Here is a 23,484-nt window from a genome sequence, read left to right as displayed (position 1 = left end):
CCAAGGTCAACCTAGAGAGACGAAGTGTTCAGGGTGAAAGTAATCTTTGTTGCTTGTGTAAGGTGTTAGAGGAGTCGACAAGTCATTTGTTTTTCAGTTGCAGAGTTGCTTGGCTAGCTTGGAATCTTTGTTACGCATGGTTAGAGTGAGTTTGGTAAATCTTCTCTCTCCTAGGTCACATTTCGAGCAATTTAAAATTCTTGAAGTGACCACTTCAGTCAATTTTATTTTGGGTAATGTTTGGATTGCGTTGATAAGTGAGATTTGGAGGTATAAGAATAATTGTTTATTCAATGGAAGAGTGGTAGACTATATTGAAGTCTTCTCCTTGTCACAAGTTAAAGTTTGGTCTTAGATCTCGCCAAAGGTACCTTCAACGAGTTTCTCATGCTATGATTGGTGCCTAGAACCTCTGGTATATGTATACTCAATTAATAGTTGTTAATAGGGTGGTGGGGTTGGTCTTTGAATTTTAAGTTATTTTTTAACTAGTTATGATAGGGTAGACAGTTAATGATCAGTTAAAGATCAGTTAAAGATTTTTTGATTTTTTGATGTGGATGTCTCTTTTACTTTATAAAAGAGTTGTATCATCTTTAAAGTAAGTTTATTATTTGGATGAAAATGAAATCCACATCTTATGTTGGGAAATTACAAAGAAGTGATGATTGTTTTGGTATTCATATTAAAGTCATTGAAGGCGACCGTGGAACTCAACAATCCTTTCCTCGTCAATATAATTTCTTTATATCAAATGCTACAACATGCCCCCGTCAAACGTTTCTTCAAATGTTTTTTTCTTATTTGTCTCTTCTCAAGCTCTATCAAAGTTATAATGATGAGAATGTGTTAACCTTTGTCTCACCTGTGCCACGGAATCTTCCACCTTGTTTACAAAAATTAAAGAACCATTGTTGGAGATCCCACATCGACTAAGGACATTTCATAATATATAAATGGGTGCAAACCTCACCCCATTGAGCCGGTTTTATGGGGTTGAATTAGGCTTAAGTTCGTTAAATAACTTTGTTAAAATACACCGTGTTTAATATCAAATTTTACACAATTAAAACATAATTATCAATTAGATCTTTTATTTGTGTGCACTTTTATAAGCCTAGTCTGCTCTATAAAATCTTTGAATTCGTTAGTTTTTTTAATATAATATTTTTGACGAATAATTTACTTTTTTGACGGTTAAAAACAAGAAAATGAATGATGAAAATAGTGAATAAATTTTAAGTTATTATTGAAGTAATCACATTGATCTTTTAAAATTATTATTGAAGTTGTAATAGATTCATTATCCTTACTAAAATATATCAAAATATAATAATTTTAGTATTACCTAAGAAGATTTTAAGATATCACACCTTTAACAATCGAAATGAAAATTATCGGCAGGTTATTCCAATTACTACCCATAATTTTTGCAACAGACTTTCATTTTTTTGTGTTGATTTGGTGTTAAAGGCAATGCCTCTCCATAAAAAAATGTTCCTGTGTGTACATGTACTGCCAAAGTCAATATTTTGTGTTCTCTCGTATCCGCCATTGCTAAGCTGTTATAATATATATTTTGCTTGAAATTCTATCATTCATTTCAACACCAATTAAGGTTATGCTTCTAGTCAAACGTAGACTTCAGCTCTGCAAATTTATTCAATTAAAAAGTTCCATCTGGACCAGCCTCTAAGATTTAGCATCAAATGTCTATAGCAATTATCTTTTGTCTCCTTCAACAATAATATTAAATATAAATGGCAAATGGTCCAATCAATTTTTCCTAAATGTGTTATCATAATCATACTACACATTGATGCTAATTTCAAAGCCTAGTCATTGTTAGCTATCAGAATAAACCATTTAAGTAACAGATATTTTCATATTAATTACTAGCTGTCTTGCTATATTATCATTTATAGATTATTACCATGTTTTCAAACCACTCCTTTTGTTATTAATTAACTGATCTGTAAGGAGAAGAAGGAGAACAGATACTATGGAGGTGGGTGGAGCTATTATCAGTTACAACTGTATGCAAATGTTAAATATTAGTAAAACATCATTAAAAAAATTGAAGTCGTAGGAAAGAAAATGATATGATAACCAAGGAGTTGACTTTGCTTTTGAAGTTACAAATCTAGCAAAATTTAAACAAAACAACTCAAGTAGTATGTTGACAAAAATACCAAACCAGACAGTGATCCGAGAACCTTGTAGAATTGTCTTTGTATTGACTGACCAAATGTGTGTCTGAAACAGATCCAATAATTATATACACAACTGATGAAATGGGAATTAGGAAATAAACGCTTGCTTGCGTATCTAATGCAAAGAAGAAACAAGATTACAGATCGATTCGCAGTTTTTATGCAACGAAAGAGGAGCATGAAAAGAGAATACAACAGGTAATGAAATTACAAAAAAAAACCAAACTGATGAACATATTCTTCTCATGTTCAGAAAGAATAAATTGAATTAAATCTCCCTATGATTCACAATTTGATGGTAGCCAGTGTCATAGTTGTTCAGCTGCGTGACACTAATACAACAAAATTTACAGAAGAAACAAAATAGGCTAAAGGGACCAACCTATTTCAGCATAGAAACTGAACTATTATTTAACGGACCAAGCTGAACCCTCGAGCAAATATGAACAAAACGTGCACCCAAAGGAATTGGTATCAGTATTCAGACAGTTCTTTCATGAATTCCAAAGCGGAAGGGGATATCAAACTTCCCAAAACCCCATATGGGGAATCAGAATATTTAAACACTGATGATCGAGATGAGCAAAAGAGATCAGAAGGATTTGGAGTGAAAAGTGGCATATCAGCAAAATCCAGATGAGAAGGGCTACATGGAACAATTGCACCACTCTGGAACAAATTCTCACCACCCCTCCTGAGAGCTGAACTTGTTTCATTACTATTGTTGTTGGAACCGTCAGACAAAGATGATCCAAGATTCTCAGAGGTGTCTTGAGGCAGTGAAGCAGTGGAGACGTTGTCACTGGTGCTTGACCTACCCGTGAGTCTTTGAACAAGAGCCATGAAATCTTTAGCCTTGGTATGGATAACCTTGGGTGATTCAGTGTAAATGATGATGGGAGTAATCCTCTGTGGCCTCTGGAGTTTGGTTTGTGCATCAACACATGTTGAAGGCTTTCGTATCATGTGGGAGTCTTTGTTGATCACCAAAGGAGAAGGACGATAACCATTGATCACCTTCTTTGGGTGCTCATGAAAGCCACACAACTTTGCATCAGGTCTCATCTTAGTTCAGCTTCAACTCAAGAAACCAATGTGTGGAAATGTTTGGTGAAAAATGGAAAAGTACGAAATTGGTTTATAGCGAAAGAATAGAAAGGTGGGTTGATATATAAAGACACAGAATTTGAGATTGAGATGGAGAAATCTGAATAGCCTACAACTACGACCGTTGACACTTTAGCTACAGTTCATATTTGTGAATAGGAAATGTATAAAGATAATCTTTTATGTAATAGATAATGAGTTGTGTGTTTTTGATTTGACTGCTGGTGTGCTTGAATCGTAATTGTTTAGCTAAGAGTTTGTTTTACTTGATTATTGAAATGACTAGTAGCATGATAAAAAAAAATTAAACTGACCAAGAATGCGTGTATAACCCAGAAAAGTTATTGAATTGAACCAAAATAAAATAATGTTGGAGGGAGGATTATTACTATTCTAATGGGTTGGTTGCCGATTTTGTTTGTACATTGTAATACGTTAGGCTCCTACGTTGTACAGCCTCTGTAGCCGCCCGCAGGCAAATGTGACGCACAACCACAACTTTTCACCTTCTTCAATTCAATCTCATTTTTCTTCTGCCACTAAATCCATGTTCGATCAAATTTAACTTTTTAAATTTAATATATTGATGGACATGATAAAAATATTTAATAGCTTATAAATAAATGTAAATTTCATTTTAGTTATAAAATATTTTTATGACGATGGTTTCTTGAATTTTTTTTAGTTCAGATTGTTTGAGTTGAGTTATGATTGTTTAGTAATTCAAGGCGTCTGGCGGTGTGAGTGTTGAGATGGAGTATCTTAGGTATTTTATGTTTGTATAAGGGTTGAACCACTCCTGAAGTGGTTCACATTTATTTATTTTTTATTGCCGATCAAAAAAAAATTCCATTTTTTAATATATATGTTTTCAGAATCATCTAGAATCTATCATAGTAAGATTTTTCTCCGCCGAGTCTTTTCATGTTAGGGATCTAATCTTCTAATTTTAGGTGACTTTATTTATGTTATATATGTTTATTGTTACACGAGTGAAATATGAGGAAGTAGTTTGTAGGTTGATGATGATTTTGGATGGACATTCTTGTAATTTTATTTATGTACAATTGGCTATGTGTAGATGGATTGGGATATCCAAGTACCATTTTATTTTCTTGTATATGTTTTTTTCTGATAAAAAAAATCAGGGTTTATTGTGTTTATAAACTCATCTGCAAGTAGGTATATAAGTGCAAACCTCGCCTTATAAGATTGAGATAAAATTTAAATTTCTCTTCATATATATAATTAATTTGCTTTTCCTTATTACTTTACTCTAAGTTCTTTGTTACTTTTCTATCCTTCTTTCATCTCTGCTCTCAGCTATGGATATACTCTAACTTCAGTTTGAATTTTAGAAAAACAACGTATCCCATTTTTAAAATGATTAAAATAAGGTTTGAATGATGCACCATAGTTTGGAAGCCAAGGTTTGTGTCCCTGTTCTTCGTTGACAATGGATAGCGTGTGTTTTCCAATTTGAGGTTTATAAGGAACAAGGAAATGACAGTGAATATTCCTTAATTTACTTGTTTAAAAGAGTGTAATAGTTATGTACTAAAAATGATATAAAACAGTTTTGTGAGTTAGTTCATTTTATAATAATTATTATAAAAATGAATAAACTTGTCAATACATGATAGTTTATAATTGGATTAGCATAAACTTAATATTTTACTATATTTATAAACTTGTATAACACTCTTGATTTAAAAAGGAAAATTTTGTCCACATCCTCTTTTTCCTCCAAAATCGCAACTTTGAGATATAGTTGGAACCTTATTTTTCCTAACAATAATAAATTAAGTTTAGAATGGCTCAATGATACACTTGAAGTTTTGAGATTTTGAATAAATGAAGTAAAAGTCAGAAATTAATTAAATTTAGTGTGTTTTAAAAAATATTTTTAAATTAAATAAAGTAATTAAAATTTACTTATATTTAAAAATAAAATATTCTTCAATAAAAGATAACGAAATTACCGAGATTTTTCATTATGAGATGTATTGAGATCAGTATCATCAAAGTCAAACTAATTGACTTTCTATATTCTTATCATATTTCATCCATTTGGACATTATTATAAAACAAATTAAAAAGTATTGTCAGCGTCAATAAATGACAAAAGCCGTTCTTTGTTTGTATTAATAATATTTTTAACTAAAGCTCTCTTTCTATAAGTTTTGCAAAAAGAAAAAATACTATGGTATCATTTTTAAATTACTGTTTAAGGAAAATATTTTTTTACATTTTAAAAAATAACCATTCAAAGCTTTTAATTAAGATTTTTTTTTCTTGAGAAATTTGATCTAAAATTAGTTGTGGGGGGAGAAAGAGATTAAATGGGGAAGAAGGTGGTGATTTGAAATTGAGGATGATAAAATAATGTGTTTGGTAGCATTGACTCTTGGCTTCAAATTGGTGTTATTTTTGTTGCAAGTTGTTGTTCCACCCTTCTTAACTAATTTGTTCTATATATTAGTTGAGACTAATATAATGTTAAATAAATATTTTAAAAATCAATTCCGTCGTATTCAACAATGCATGTGTAAGGGTTGTTTTTTTTTTTAAGAAAAAGTCTGAAATAATTATTTTATTTAATCATTTTCAAAAACTATGAATTAGATTAATAATTGAATCATGCATTACATAATATTGAAAATTATATGCATAATCTTTTTTAAAAACTAAACATTTGCAATATCTACATTATAAAAAGGCCACATTAATAGTAAATTTACACTAACAATGTCATATCATATATCAGAATAATAAATGGTTCTTCTAATATATAAGATTGATTTACATTTAACATTTGTACGAAGAATTTTTTTATGTAATTAGTATAAATCTACAATAATTATAAATTGTAAGAACATTATTATTTTTCAGTCTTTTAAAATTTGAATTGATTAATTACTGTCAAAAATTATTTTCTCTAAAAAATATTTATAGTCTCAATTATATACTAACTACAATATTTTTTCACACACAAAAAAAAAAATACAAGTAGTAAATTAAAAGAGAAGTTCATAATTTATTAAATTAAATGAAAATCTTTCTAATTAATACAAAATCGATATCGTAACATATCTCAAAGATTTATAGAATAAAGAATGTAATTTGTCTTGTTATCTTTTATGTAGGCAAATTCAATAAAACACAATCAATTGACAAATGCATTTCAATTAGTAATTTTTAATCAATACCGAGATCAACCCTAATACTCAAGTTCTTCTCATGTATTATACTAAAGAAAAAAAATTATAAACATAATTTTTTCGTATTTTTTAATTATATATTATTCTAATTATATTTTATTCTATGAAATTTGAATGATTGAAGGGTTGAAACTAATTTTTGGCTAAAGAAATGAAATGTTTTGGAGTTGATTCGGTTCACAATCATGAATAAGTTTTAACGAAAAATAATACATAATTCTATCACGATACTTATTGGGCTGTGGTTCTAACCCATGTTTGAAATTCTTTGGGTTGGCTCGCCACAGCATTTTTTTTTTTGTTCAAGGTCCTTGTTAAGTAAACTTCAAGGTTAAAAAACTAATGCTTTTAAAAATACAAATCAAAGATAATTTAATCTACACTTTAGTAAATACTTTTAACTATCCAAAATAATAAATAATGAATCCAAATTATATTTTAAAATAAAAAATATTTTAATTTCTCGTAACTTAAATTTGTAACGTAAGTTTCATGAGGATTAACTTTAATCCAATAAAAGTAGGGATAAGTTCAATTTTTTCATTCTTGTAGTTTATAAATTTAACTTTATATTGATTTGTCTTTCAGTGGCATAAGAATGAAGAGAATTAAATATTTTGTGTTGTTAATCTAATAAATAGTTACCTCCTAAATAGAATAGGGCAATTTTAGACATTTACAAATAATTTTTTAATAAATCAAAAAATTAAAGTGGGTAAACTATTTTAGTTTTGTTTCTTGAATGTAAATCCATGTAGTATTTAAATAGGGATGCCCTTATTATAATAAACGTTTTGGCTTTTCAACAAACCAATAATTAGATAAAAATGAAAAATGCTTAGATATTTGGCAATGTGGTTGACAACATGAAGACGAAAACTAAAACTAATTACCAATGACAGACAAATTAATTGGATCAAACTGAATTGATTAATTATTCCTAATTCGATTTCAGTTATTTGCAAATCATATTTATTTATACTATTTGGTGTGCCTCTAACTGAGACTTATGAGACACCATTTCTTTCCCCCCAGTACAGTGCAATTTAAAAAACTGAAAAAAAAAATGTATGCCAATTTTAGAAAGACATAATCCATTTATAATAAGTATCTAAAATAAAAAATATATATTAAAAAGTTATCTTACCGTATTATTCAATGGAGTAGTGATAATTTTCGTAACAAAACTTACTTATATTATAATTAAGAAAAGTAATAGCTAAACTGATTTATTTAAAGTGAGCCTTTTGAATATTATTATACTTCCATCCTTCAATGAATATAACATTGAGTGAAAAAAAATACAATTGCATTTCGACCTGTGATATTTGACATTGGGCCTCCAATAAATAATATAGATATAAATAGTAAATTATATGAAAATAAATCTTATACAAATAGTAATAATAAGTAGTTCGAATAAAATAATTTAACTGGGTCCCTTTGAGTCGTAATTCGGTCTTCTCAAAATTACAAGTTGATTCATAAAATTTAAAAAACCGTAGATTATTTAAACTAAGTCATTTAAACTGAGAAAAAATACAACTATCTATCAATGGCGCATCTAGAGTCACTAAAATCAATAAATAAATAGTAATTGAATTTTAAAATAAAAAATAATTAATTATTATATTAATTAAATTAAATATTATTTTAAAAACAAAAAATATTAATATCTAAAATAATTTTATATTAATAAAAATTTATAAATTAATTTATAAATTAATATTTAAATTAACTAACAAGATTTTAACTACTTAATATTTATATTCTAAATTACTACCTTCACAATTCTCTTCTTCCGGTAAGAAGTAGTAGAATATGATATTGTTTTTAAAATTACTATTTGTTCATTTATTTATGAAATACCTACAGAGTTAAAGTGTTAAAAAACACAAATATTAAATATTTAAAAATTGATATTGATATATTGAATATTTAAAAACCAAAATATAAGACTAGCACCAAAATAAGTAATAAGTAAATAATAAATACCTTATATTTAAAACATAAATTAAGAAAATAATCAATTTAACATAATAATTCTAAATAATACTGTAATATTCGAAACCAAAGAAAAACAAAGTTAGGTAGCCTAGTGTAATTTTGATCGGAATATTTAATTTCAAAATACTTTGCTTGCTTGCAAAAGTTGTTTATTGTAGACCAATTAATGAGGAAAACATAAATATCATAACTACATACACTACAAGAAAATCATGAAATAAAAATCAATTTTTAGAGACCAAAATAATTAATTGCAATAGTAACTAAATTAGAGAACATTTCAGAAACTAAAAGAAAAATTGGTTTTTATTATTGTTAAATAGTTTTTAAATTGGTATCTAATTTTAGAAACCAATTTTTCTTTTAGTTTCTAAAATGTTATCTAATTTAGTTACTATTGCAACTAATTATTTTGGTTTCTAAAAATTGGTTTTTATTTCATGATTTTCTTGTAGTGATATAACTAAATATTGCAATACAAAAGGAAAATGCATTTACTATGTTATTCAAATCTTGAAAACAAAATAAAATAAAACATCCATTAAGCAAAGTTACTACCTTTTATATGTCTCTTCATCATCTTCAAATAAGGTCGTTTTTATCTCTATTTACTAAGAGTTTTCACATTCACTAGAAAACTTAATTAGTCAATTAATTTCACCCCAAAATAAACCGACATAATGGATGAATACATATATTGATTTCATGTTTATCTTAAAGTGTCATACTTCATAAACACTATATACATATGCAACCACAATTGATAAATCATGAAACTTTAATTCATGCTTTGTCTAGTATATTTGACCATTTTCAGAATGAATAATCTAAACAAAACATTCAACAATCCAATACCATTAACTTATGCTATAACTATGAAATTTGGATGTGTCCTAATAAAGCTAAGGTTATGAAATTACTACTTATATACAAATTCTCTTGACAACTCAACTCTAAAGAGAAAAGACTTGTCCATCAACTTTGCAATTTCCTAAAAAAAGGGTACACTTCCTAGTAGATAATAGACATAGCTTTATAAAGATATTATTATAATATAAGTATATATAGATTATATATTAAACATAAATAAAATTCAAATCTAGCAACTTTGTAATGTATTTCAAACATTTATAAGTGATTTTTGAAATAGTGTATTGACATCTGAATCAAATATCACAAAAATGGTTGAATACGTTTCATCAATGACTCTTAAAGTCCATTTACATGACAGTATCTCAATAAATATATCTCAAATGCTTTCTAAAATACGTTTAATTATGATTGTGTTATATTGTGATTGTCGTTAGTTTCAAATATTTGTGATCGAGAGAATGAATGTAGTGGATAATATCCGTACAAGAAGTTGAGATTAATTTTAAGTTACAGAAGTAGTAGCCGACCAGTGTGAAAGATAGTGGAATAACTTGTGCACTTTGATTAATAAAAGGAAGTTAATGAAAGGTAATGGAGTTAGTTACCCGAGTAACCCCGAAAGGTTAAAGTTGAAATGGTAAAACAGGTTTTATTTTTAAGGAAGAAAGAGAAAGAAGGGGTTGGTGGGGTTTAAGATATTTATATATATAAATTGTAGTCGGTGAGTGAGATCGAAGAGTGTTAGAGTTACTATTTATTGTATATAAGTGGATCTAAACTTCACTTTATTGAGCTGATTTTATGAAGTTGAGTTAGACTTAAAACATATTTCTTAATATGATATCAGAACCATTTTCTTGTTTATCTTAGTGAAAATTTGTTAGATTTATCAAATCATCTATCGGACCATTATTGGATCATTCGCAAAATGTCGAGACACGGCATTCCATGAAGCTTGACCCAGCAGTAATGTGGTGTAGTGATGTTCCAGACCCATGCTGTATGAGTTTTGTAATAAAATAATAGAAGGTTTAGGCAGACTTATAGGATCATGCGCAAAAAAAAACCGCACGCGCACTGTCTCTCGAGTCCTCATACCAGCACAAAGGTGTTGTGTTGTGTTGTGTTGGTTCTGCTATAGAGCCATCATGTGTTCCCCCCACTCAATCCATATTTTATTCATCTTCCAAAATTTGTTTCTTCATATGCCCCAAAGACACTTCCACCCACTATCTCTCTGTTCTTCAATTTTTTGTCTTTCACTCTTTTCACCCCTTCTTTTCCTTCCTCTTGGATCTCCATCCACTTTTTATCATTCCCCTTTTTGTCATTGATTTATTGTTTCTTTATCCTTACTTAATTCTTGAACTAACATTCTTAGAAAGACAGCTTCATTAAAACCAGCATGTCCACTTCCAACCATAACTGACACCCACATTATTTCTTCTACTTGGACGACTACTGCCCATCAAATACTTCACTTTTCTCCTTGTAATCAATCATTCCAACTTTACTCAACACCCCTCTTCAATTTAAATGCCATTACCTAATTCTCTTTTCACTTATTTCCTTCTCAGTGTAAATTTTTCTATCACAACATTTTACCTTTCTCATACCTTCATTCGGGTTACTCAATCTTATCAAAATAATCACCCTTTATGTAACTACATTGAGTTGGGTTAACTAATTCAAAACCTATGTAATTGTTTTACATTTTCCAAAGAAACCCTATAATTTGAAAGAAAACATCATCTTAATGGATCAAGTTAGTGAGTTAAAGAGTTTAAAAAACAAAAATCCGTTGTTTAACCCCAAAAGTTATGATTTTGATTTTGTCTGTCTAATTCTGATTTTGAACTGCATGAAATATATGTATTTGGATCAAGTCGAATCTGTAACTAATGCAAGTCTACGAACACTCCTTTCTTTACTAGATTATGAACAGATTATCATATTCGATAGATATGGCATAGAAGCAAATTCTTTTGAACATATGATATGACATGACTTGAGGGGAAGGTGTTATTTGTTCTATCTATGTGAAGTATACTTAATTGATTTATTTTGTGGAACAAATTATACATTATGATCCATGCATTTGGTTATTTACACAAGGGTTGAAAAAAAATTGGAAGTGTTATCTTCAACAAGTGTTCACTAAAATTAAAATGCATGAATATAGAGACCAGCTAAGTGGTAGCTCATCCCAGTATATCGCCAGCCATTCAGCGACTGCAACATTCCTGCTGCATGGTAATGGAGTGATCTGTAAAATACTTCAACTTGCGCTACATTTCTTGTAGATTTCTACCAATTTGCAACCAAATACTAGTTTATAATTAGTTGCATAATAAAATTAAACTGATGAATAACGGAAAGGCTTATTCTGAACATGTTTGCTTCAGGAGATAGGAACAAAAGTAATATTTTTTTCTCCTTAAAATAATCTATTGGACAAAGTAGTGGCCGGTCGTTAATCATTTTACAAATTTATAAAACATTCTCACATGTCACAGGAAAATCTTAACCACTCACACTGATCCGAAGCATTTTTAGTACGTATATATATGTGTCTGTTTTATTGTTCCACAAAACTAGAAGAAAGTATAGCTTACAGAATATGACTATTACTTTACTTATTCTTCAATTCCCTGAAATGCCATTAACCAAGGTCAAATGCTAGTTCAAGTTCACCGAGACGTCAAATACAATTTTGATTATAGTTGAAATGATTTATTTAAGATTTTGGAGGGAACTAGATCAAATTCTCAATTGTTATGGTCGATAATAATAATAAAAAATAAATAAAAAAAAGGACAAAGACACACTTGTAATCTACGCAGTTCTCACTGGAAGAAAATGTGGTTATAGTTTATATAATGCCAAAATTGTTTTGCACATTTAATAATTTTCCTATCTGTCCTTTTTGTTTCATTGATTAAGAGTGTCAGCTACATGCCATTATTTTCCTTAACCTTGGTTCCGAAGGGAACTAGTGTGTTGTGTTTCCATGCTTCTTCGTGCGCGTTGCACATGCACAGTCAATTTGGAGATTTCTATTATTTTGTTCGATCTGAGATTACAAGCTGTAGTATAACCTGATAAACCATTAATCTGGCAGCAATATATTAAACCTATTTTGGTGCACAACATAAAAGCTTTTGCTTTGTCATCATCCCACTTATGTTAACTATCCCTCTTATACAGCTAACTACGCTACTTTATGTGTGTGGTTCCACCTGTGATCCATGTCAGCTCAATTTGTGCTCTTCTAGGACTTGTTAAACAATTATGCAGCCTAGGAGCTATTCTTAACACTAAAAACAACATGTAATCATGAACTACAGCCACACTAGCTAGTTGGACCGAAGAACAAGAGAAACATGCATGCTCTAGGCAACTTTGTGTTTAGTAATAGCAACTAGTGACGACTCTGGAATATGAATCTGCTTGTTGCTCTTTAAAATTCATGGTTTCTAAGTTGGCACTTGAAACTTTGGGGTTTCTGAGTTGTACTTGTTTTATCTTAAAATAATGTTATATTATTTGAACAGCGTATGAGCATTGAAAAATTTGCTGAGTCATAATTTTACCGAATTCCAAAGTGTTGTTGTCTGCTAACACAAAACAATCATGATTGAAGAAAATTAAACAATGGTACTTACACAGAAGTGACCATCCTTGTGCTTTTTGACATGGCATATGAATTTGGTCACACTATATATGTTTAGAATAACTTTCTTAAATGATTTACGTTGTTTAGGCTTATCAAACTTTGTTGTGTTGGTTTCCTTAAATGCATTTGACTGTTTGGTGAGAGAAATTTATGATTGGTAAAATAAGAAAGAGATGGATGAGCAAAAGTAGTGAATGGTCGGGGGGTCCATCCTATCTTGGTATAGTATTCCTCAAAAATGGAAGTGAAAACCTAAGAGAAAGGAACATTTTCTCCTTAACATGCAGGGGGGGCCTTAGACATTGAGACAGACAAATATTGATTTAGGAGGAGGACCCAAAGAGCATAGAAATTGGCCCCCCACACTGGGAAAGTACATGAAGTTTGAAGTTCTTGGGGGTGGGGCGTGGTCAAGGAGAAGATCATACCACCAATTGTCTCATTCTTCAACTTGTACATTCTGCACAATTTAATTCCCTACACCTGTTTTCAGAAAATTCTCAACTGCTCAGCCTAAGAATTTGGCCCTTACCACCTAAAATTAACCATGTGACAACTCCATTGCACTCAATAACACTACCTATGCCTAGCCTGTTTCTTCCTACCTATGAAGGAAAACAATTTCAATGACAGTATCACAGAAAATTTCAAATAACGATATATTCAGAACTCATTTTTTATGCAACCAATGTTAAACTCATCACGTACTTTGAATGGTAGAACATCAGGTAATGAATGACTCATACTTTACTTTGAATTAAATTTCTTTCTCATCATCCAGTACATCACATAAGATTAATGCATTTCCTTACATATCGCCATTTAATGCTTCAACTTTTATCTTTCATCAAACTGTAATTAGCATTCCACTTTTCCTCATCCCCCCTCCAACTAATATCACCTAATTCATTGCCATTGCTACCAAACACTGCCATTCAAACTTCTCCTCTTCAATAATTCTCTTTCACACTTACTCTAATGATTAAGACTTTATTTGGATTTTTACATTTTCCAAGAGAACAAAAAGAGAGTCTTGTATTGTTGCACTCAATCGGAAGGAAAAATGCTTCCCAAACGTACTCTAAATATGATGGTCAAAGAAGAGAAATAGATATCCATACAATGCTTATATAAATATAATGATGGAATATGTATGCTTCATGAGTATCAAGATGCCATTTATACGAATAGCAAGTTACATGTCTTCGCATATCAAGTTTCTTTGTAAGTTATTTTAACTTTACGTCTGTTTCTAGTTTTATGGCCTTATATTAAATTTGAGTATTGTAAATGTTGATAAGTAGCATGTTAACATAACAGACTTAAGGCAAAATTCATATAAATGATAATATTTTCAATCTAAAATTATAAGAGAATGAATTTATGATTCTAACTTACACTCCTGTAACTTTATACATAGTATAGTAAACATTTTCTATTAAAAAAATATAATTTTATTTGGTTTTAAACGATAATGTTTCGAGATTTTAGAGATATTCTTTTCTTTGTTGTTTATAAAATGGATATATTTTACCATTGTAGTGCAAGTAGTGAACCATGTTTCAGGTGACGCGATTCTCTTTCTATATTCCTAATGCCCACAACTCCACGGATCACAGTTCTATAACACACCCCATGTTTCTTCGGTGTAACAAACAAGATGAATTAAATTTGTTGCTTATTTTTATCGTATATAAAAAAACTATGATTGAAACATCTTTAGTGTAGTTTATGTTATCATGAATTAAGTTTAAATATAAATTATTCTACAAAATCATAAGATGAAATTAATATCTAAGTGTAAATTATGAATTCATATTATCTAATGTGAGATTTCAAATATTTTATTATATACAGTCAATGTCGATATTAAGGGGCATAAATATCTCAAATATTTTAACATATTATTTTTAGTTAACTTCATAATTTCTCTCGAGATCAGACAAGTCTATCAAGTGACTAAATCCGTTAAGTAATAATCAGTTCAAAAAAATAACTAAAATTCGATAATAGAAAACCGGTATAATCGAGGAAAACTAGTTTTAATTAAAGATATTTAATAAAACATTAATTTATTTAAAATTTAAAAATAGTCTAAAATATTTATTATTTTCTTTTTATTCTACACTAAACTTATTATTGTTAGTAAATATGATTAAAATTTTAATTTACGCATGATAACATATTTTATTTTTAATAATTTATGTTTTATTTTACTTTTTAGCATTATAAAACTAGTACATTACATTTTCGTATATATTATTTCATCATTAAAATAATTTTTATTAACATTGATTGGACTTTAGGCGAATCATTGAACTTTAAACCAATCTTGACTGGTCTTATTTAAAAAAAAAAATAGATTTCGTGTTAAGAAGAAATATTAGAAAAATAGTCTAGATCTTTGTTTGAAAGAGTATACAAGATTAGTTTACTTAGATTCTGAATGCTTATAATAAATACGGAAGATTATTCCTCCGCTATTAGAAAAAGGTATGGAAGTCAAAACAAAAGAGTTCAAGACGGAACTTTTACATATATTGAAAATTTACAAATAAAAGCAACTAAAATCGTAAATTTTGAACTATTTTTAACATAATTAGGATGACGATATTAATTAGAATAATATCAGTGAATGGGTGAGCACATAAAATATAAGTAAGTGTAAGCATTGCGAATGGTGCAGTGGTATTGTGTAGTGTTGAGGTTATAAATTGGAAGGAAAGAGAATTGAGAATTGAGAATTGAGAATGTGTTGATGTATAGATTTGGTGAGTGAGGGAATGTAGATATGGAAGGCATTTTTGGGTGACATAAATGCCTTCTGACTGGAGACAGAATGAATAGAAGAATTAAGATGATTGAACAAAATGACAAATGTTGATGCGAAGCAAGCAGAAGGATTTGATTCACAATCCTCTTCATAACCAAAACACAAAAAGAATACAAAAAGTGAATGGTTGTCTTTTAGTTAATTGAAGATGGAAACAATTTGGTGTCCTTCCATTTTCCAGACTAAATCCCTCCACACTCTTTCTATTCTTCCCATCCCATCATCTATCCTTATAAATATAAACATGAAAATTCTACTTCCTTACGTGATTTTCCTCATCACTCTTCTTCCTCAAACGCCATTCACAATTTCCGCTTCCACTTTTAAATCATAACAATAACCTTCTATACTCTTTTTCTTTTTACACCCTCCACAAAAATTCTCATTCTGGAATCGCTCGCACGTGCCAAACCAAACCTCAACAACCAACCAACCTCCCACGCCACAATTCAATTCGCAACTTCAACTTCCATTCCTTTCTATTCTGTTTTGTACATTTTCCGTTCCCCCAATCTTTCCTCCACCTTTTTTTTAGGGTTAAATAAACAGATAGAAAAAAAAATGAAATAAGAAAAAAAAAAAAAAAAAAAGAGTAGGAGTAGTAGCTGGATTTAGCTGGAAGACCTACTCCATCAAGAAGCGTTTCACAATCTTCACGCTTGGTTCCAACACCTGTCTCTCCCATACATCGGACCCATGGTTGGACCCTGACGTCAGCACCATACGAAACGCTTCCGTAGCGTCGATCCTCCGTAGGTCCCACCCGGCGCGCTTCAACCGTTCGATTTTCTCCATCTGACGCTCCGCCAACTCACACGTGTTCTCCTTGATCGCCCGCACCGCTTCCTCGTACGCGCGCTCCCGCAGAGGATCCTGGCCCGGGCCCGCGGGGCCGGCCCAGGGTGGGTACTTATTAAAATAGCGGTCGAACTCCGGAACCCCAATGGCTTTTCTGATACCGGACTCGCTTTCACGAGAAGCCTCGGGGTCGAAGAACTGAGCCAACTCGTCCACCATCCCCGATTCGAGCATGTCGTCGACTCGGTCGCACAGGTATTGTGATAGCACAGGGAAAGCTATGTCCACCCAGAGGAAGCAACACCTGTACCTCAACTCCGAGGATATAAGCTCCTCGCCCTGGCGGAAGACGTTGGAGTCAGGCTGGAAATCCTGGACGAGAAGCGCGTGGACGAAGGAGTTGGAGCCGCCGACGACGATGGGGAGGCTGTCCCGGCGGTTGATGTCCTCGATGAGGTGGCCGGCGCGGCGGCGGAAGTCGGCGGGGGAGAACTCCGGGAGGGAGGGGTCGACGTCGCCGAGGAGGTGGTGGGGGACGGCGCGGCGCTGGGCGTGGGGGATCTTGTTGGTGGTTATGTCGAGTCCGCGGTAGACTTGCATTTTGTCGGAGTTGATGATTTCGGAGACGGGGAAGAGGGTGGCGAGGTCGATGGAGAGACGGGACTTGCCGGAGCCGGTGGCGCCCATGATGACGACGACCTTGTCCTTGCGGCGGTGGAAGGAGGAGTCCATGCGGGGCCACCGCCTTATAGGGTAGTGGCAGCGCTGCGGCTGGGGTTGCAGTATGGAAAGCCTCATAAGAGACAGAAGATGAAGTGAAATATTGAAATATTAATTAAAATAGGGAAAAAAAAAAAGCGAAAGAAACAGAAAGAGCGTGGGTGTGGGATATTCAGAAATCGCATAGCCAAATGCGAAATTGGAAAAATGGGTTTATGCGCACTTAATGCTTCTATACTAATACGATTACTGTGTTTTGTCGGGAAGGTAAGGGAAAATGGTTTTATTGTTGCATTTGCATTACACAGAATGGCCTTTGGGAACCTCTCTCTCTCTCTCTGCTCTGACTCTCACTCTTTTGTGTTCAGTGAAATGGAGATACAGTGGAGAGACTGCGAGGAGGGAGAATTGGGGCACCTTCTATTTAAAAAATTAAACAAGAAGAACGAAAAGACGTCAAACATTTTTTTGGCTGAGGACTTTTATAACATTTTATAACATTTTCTTTTCCTATCATAATTTCTAACTCGGATTAATCTCATTATTGAAAAAACCAAACGCCAATTTCTTCATAAATCTAATTTTTCCACACAATAACAATTAACTTTTCTTTTTCTTTAGACCAATATATATACTATATAATTATATTTAAATTTTAATATTTTTTAAGGTTTGTTCTTTCAAAAATATTTAGGGAGTCCAGCAATATAAACCCTAGCAAAATACTAAAAGGAAGGAACTCAAGTTAAAATAATATTATCAAAGTCGATGAACATATTTAAAGTATTATTTACTTTAAAAATACATGACTCTGTCACAATTTTATGAACTAAAGAACAAAAAAGTATATAAGATTTATTTTACTTCATGCTATCATATCATATTCTTAAATACACTCAAATTTCACATTCTTCAAATCTTTATTTCTTTTTTAAGAGGAATATCAATCAATGCATGCAATATATTAAATTTTTATTCCTATACCAGAATAGCAAATATATATATATATATATATATATATATATTATAAATGTATGTCGAATAAATAAAGAAAATATTTATTTATAAGTATATATAAAGAAATAGTTGCGTTGGTGTATATGTATGTATATATTATTTTATCTTGTAATTTTCTATTTCTCTTCTATAATTTTATTTATATTTTTCAAACCAACCATGTCTATCACAGTTTATTCATTATTTATTATATAACTACCATTATTTTATTTTTATTTTATTTTAAATATAAAGACACGAAGTACTGGTATATAAGATTAAGAAAAAAAAACACAATAAAAATAATATCGTATAGTTTGAATTTTGGAAAGATGAATGATCTAAGTTTGTAATTTTATTTGTAAGATTTACCAAGTTTGTGACTTTTTTTTCAAACAATATAACATTACATTTATTGAATTAATAGGTATGAACGCGAGTGGGATAATTATATGTTTGACAACAATGACAAGAACATAACATCGTTAAATAGTGTGTGAAAATAAGACAAGCCTTTATAAGATTCTTTTCTTCATGTTAATGTTTCATGCAATTCTACTTTCTTTTAGCGAACGTTCAAAGAATTCAAGAATGTGACATATGATTATGGGCGCGGCATGTGTAACATAAGGATAATGGAATCAGTGACGCTTTTATGAGAAAAAATTTACTTTATCTCTCCATTTTCTGCATTGAATAGGCAAGGTGGTATTAGATTTATGAATCACTATCAATAGAAAAATAAATTTAAAATTTTATTGTCTTTGCTACTAATAAAGCAACAGTGAAACTTAATTGTTTTAATTTTAATTTTTTAGTTATTATAGGTAATGTCTCATAATATTACATATATACTAGTTGGTACTAATACTTGTAAACTTATAATATGTATAGAGAGATTTTCAATGCTCTAATAGCTTTGTTACCACCTCTAACATCATTTTATCTTACACAGTTGTTCGATAGATATACATGTTAATATCAAATAATTTTATTTAAAATACCAATTTCATTATAAATAATACAAAACACATAAAAAAAATTATAACAAACCACAACTAGTTATACTATATATTGCATTTTTAACTGGATAAAAGTTAAAAATATTATTGACAACATTGTTGAAGAAGCTCATACATTATCATAAGATTTTGAAATTTCTAGTCGCATCTCAAATACATAGTGTAACTATCATCTCATACATATATTATGCAAATTACAAATTAATGATATATCTCAGCATATATAATTAATCACATCAATCATGCATCAACATTAGTGTTCATCATCACTTGAGTAGTCTTACTTCCCACAACTAGGAATAGATTTTTTCTCTTAGTGAATCCCTGAAAGCATAACTCGGCTTTGTACATACTCTCAACGGTTAAGTGACTTATACATGTTGGAATTCCAACAAGTACTAGAGTTTTTACTACTGCTCTAGCGGTACTCGTGCAACCAACACATCACTTGACCAATTTAGAATTTAAAATATTAGTAGTTAAAATCATGATAGTTAATTTAGATATCAATTTAGAAATCATTTTATATTTTTTTTATTAATAATAGAAACCACTTCAGATACAACTAATTTTTTAGTCTCCTTATCTAATTTAGTTAATATGGTGACTAATTATTTTTTGTCTATAATATTTGGTTGCTATTTAATGAATTTCTTATAGTGCTAAATTATTTTTAAACATATTATTTTATTTATTATATATAAAATAAGTTGTCTTAATATATTTAATATATAAAATATTTTATAAGTTTTGGTCTGAAACAATTTTTAATTTTTTTAGTATAGCTAAATTAACAAGATAAAAAGAGAAATGAAAGAATTAGATCATATTGATAATAAACATTTAAATCCTTTTGTTTTGAAATATTTTATGTACATTGAAAAATAAAATAACTTGACAAAACCACACAGATATTTTACAAGTTTAACTTTATGAAATTACATAGGATATATATATCCAGAAAAATGTAGGTTATCGTTCAAAGTGTTTAGAACGGCATAATTAAGACATTTATTAAATAATTTTTAATTTATTAATAGTGTATTAGTTAAATTATACAATGTTGTAATAATTTACTTATAATTTTTTTATTTTAATTTATTTTTCATTTTTTTATGATTTAATTACGTTTGTTTGGATAATCCTTTTGCATTCTTTCAAATTAGAAAATGTTTATTCTAATTACTCAAATTTAGTAAAAGCTCAAATTTAGTAAAATATGCCTTTAATTTTTAAATATTAAATTTGAGGTATTAAAAATCATTTTAAAAAACTAATTTTAGTTTTTCAAATTTAATATTTAAAAAAAAAATTGAGGAATTAAATATTTTTTAAAATTTAGAAGACCAAAGTCAAATTGATTTTAAATTTCATGAAATAAAAACAAAATTAAACTCTTTAAGAATTTACAATTTGTGCACATGGTATCCTTTATTTCGTTTTAATGCAAGACTATTTGTAGAGTAGTTTTAATATGTTAGATTATTTTATAGTGCATGCGATAATTTAATGATAAAACAGAGCTTGATATAAAATTCTATTGTTTTAATATACTTTAAATTATGTAAGCATTTTTTTTATTGAGATTATAATATTAAAATAATATTATTAGTAGCATGTTGATGTAAAATATCCTTACGTGTGCTCTCTACAATATAGGGATTTTATGGACCATTTTTATCATTTCCATTTATTATTATAACTATCATTAACTTTATTAATATTAATAGTAATAATAATAATAATAATAATAATAATATTATTATTATTATTATTATTATAATAATTATTAATTTATTATTATTATTATTATTAATCTTATTATTATTAGTAATATTATTATTTTAAAAAATTTAAAGAGTTGTTGTTTTTGTCTTAGTCTAATTAAATATGTCTTTTTTGTAATTAAATATTTCTAGATTTTTAATGAAAAAATTCAAATCAGATCATTTGGATTAGATTAATGGAATGCGCATTAGAGATGAGTCAAATCAATATAAAAAATTATAATTATATTTTTTTCTTACTTTTATTTATTATTTTGAATTTTTGTTGTTCTTAGTGTTCATGGATTGATACACTTAATTTTTTTTATCATCAACCATTTGACAAAATCTTTCTTTAAAATTTCTAAAGGTCAATTTTAAAAAAAATTACCCCTGTTGGTTTTTTTAGTCCTTCTTTATTTTACGTTTTATGTATAAAATATACTAAATATATTTACAGCAATAGTCAACCTAAAATGTTAATGATTATTTAAAGTCAACAATAAAAATTACTTTGAAATTTATAGATGGAAAAAAGTAGTACAACAACACAATTTATCTATTCTAGCTACAAATTAACATTGGAACTTATTTATTATATAAGTTAGATATAAAAATACTAAATATATTTAAAATAATAGTCAACCTGATATGTTAATTATTATTTAAATTCAATAATAATTATTTTTAAATTAATACATGAAAAAAAATTAACACAATTGTTGGTTTTAAAAAATGTCTTTTCTAAAAGCGAAATAACAAAAAAAAAAGTCAAATATACTCTGAAATGATATTAAAATATTTTACCTCTTGTTGGGTTAAAAAATGTATTTTCTAAAATATTTCATAGTTAAAATCTATAAATTATAATTATTTGTATATATAAATCCTTCCTCTTTATTTATTTTTTCATTTCTTTCTTTCTATCTCTTTAAAAAATTTATCTCTACCCTTTTTTAATTTATTTCCTCTAAATTTCATCTATTTCAAAATTTGATTATACATTGAGTAATTGAGGATTTAATAGTCATTGTTAACTGATCAGATTTTAAACAAAGTAAATTTCTATTTATTTTGAAGATACTCTATTTTTTTTATTTCTCATAAATTTTTTGTAAGATTAATTGAGAAAAGTGATTATCTCAACTTGGTTAAACCTATATTGAAATTTGGTTATATTTAGTTATCTTGCTCAAGGTCTATAGATTTTGAGTAAGTCACTTTCTTAAGTTGAGACTTTCTTTTGAGTAAAAAATTACATGTAAGAAGATTTATTTATGTTTTCTTAAAGAACCTTAGTATAAACGTTATGAGTGTGAATGTGATGAGTTTACATTATCTTGAGTTTTGTGCAAGATTGTGTGTTGTTTAAGCATATTTTAAATGTATGAGTTTGAGATTAATATTAATTGAGATGAGAATTGTATAGTTTAAATGAATGAAATTTGCGGTGTGCTATCAATTTTGTATTAGAATACTACATTTGAGACAAATTGGTTTAGATTGTGGTTATTTTGAATCAATATATTCAATGATAGGCACAAGAATGATATTTCAGTTTTTTTTGTTATTAATAGATGATTGTTTTTAAATGTTACATGTTAAAAGTATATAATTTCTTGAGTGAAGTTTTGAGTATGATTTAGAGGAGTAGAGTTAGTTTACAAGAGTTTTGTGTAGGTTAGTGTATGGACTTGATGTGAATGGAAATATATATCAAATTTGTGTGATGAAGCTTGAATTAAAACGAGTGCTTAAGTAGAGGATTTTGACTGAAACAAAAACAGAACATAGATTCAAGCTTTTCTATTAACCCTAATTTTTTTTTCTTAAGGGAAAATAGAGATGAAAGTGAATCTTGATTGAAGAGAGTGGTGTGGAATGCATGGTGTCCCTGGAGAGGGAGAGGGAGAGGGCTATGCCATGATGAGTAGTCTAGTGTGAAGGAGAGTGTGGGATATGGTCCACTTTGGTCGCTTATGCGAAGGGCACAAAGGCATGGCTTGTGCATTGCATTAACCTTGTGATTGGTGGTGGTGGTGTTGGTGTTGGTGTGTGTATATATAAACACAAACAAAATAGTCTCAGTTTTCAAGGTCTCGTGTGCTTCACTGCTATAACTAGATTATGCCTTCGCCTTCCATTTTCTGACAATAGGCGTGCCTTTCCAGCCCCCACTTTCATTCATAAATTATCTTGCTTTCTCCTTAATGCATATATACATTTATATATACATAAAACAAATCCTCAAA

At 29.4% G+C, this 23,484-nt stretch overlaps 2 protein-coding genes across 2 annotated transcripts; both read right to left on the bottom strand.

Moving 5' to 3' along the window:
* Nucleotides 1–2,439: 2,439 nt before the first annotated feature.
* On the bottom strand, nt 2,440–3,375 carry LOC137829754 (VQ motif-containing protein 8, chloroplastic). The gene has a single exon (XM_068636655.1). The coding sequence runs from the start codon at nt 3,276–3,278 to the stop codon at nt 2,688–2,690; it is 591 nt and encodes a 196-aa protein (XP_068492756.1). The 5' UTR covers nt 3,279–3,375; the 3' UTR covers nt 2,440–2,687.
* A 12,466-nt stretch (nt 3,376–15,841) lies between these two features.
* On the bottom strand, nt 15,842–17,907 carry LOC137827870 (adenylate isopentenyltransferase). Its single transcript, XM_068634225.1, has one exon. The coding sequence runs from the start codon at nt 17,524–17,526 to the stop codon at nt 16,555–16,557; it is 972 nt and encodes a 323-aa protein (XP_068490326.1). The 5' UTR covers nt 17,527–17,907; the 3' UTR covers nt 15,842–16,554.
* Nucleotides 17,908–23,484: the final 5,577 nt, after the last annotated feature.

The sequence above is a fragment of the Phaseolus vulgaris genome, chromosome 7, assembly GCF_000499845.2.
Source record: "Phaseolus vulgaris cultivar G19833 chromosome 7, P. vulgaris v2.0, whole genome shotgun sequence".
NCBI lineage: Eukaryota > Viridiplantae > Streptophyta > Magnoliopsida > Fabales > Fabaceae > Phaseolus > Phaseolus vulgaris.
This window is presented reverse-complemented; position numbering and strand designations above follow the sequence as displayed.

Bases quoted from the DNA above. Each gene is read 5' to 3' on its own strand.
- LOC137829754 (XM_068636655.1), bottom strand. From the start codon at position 3,278: ATGAGACCTGATGCAAAGTTGTGTGGCTTTCATGAGCACCCAAAGAAG.
- LOC137827870 (XM_068634225.1), bottom strand. From the start codon at position 17,526: ATGAGGCTTTCCATACTGCAACCCCAGCCGCAGCGCTGCCACTACCCT.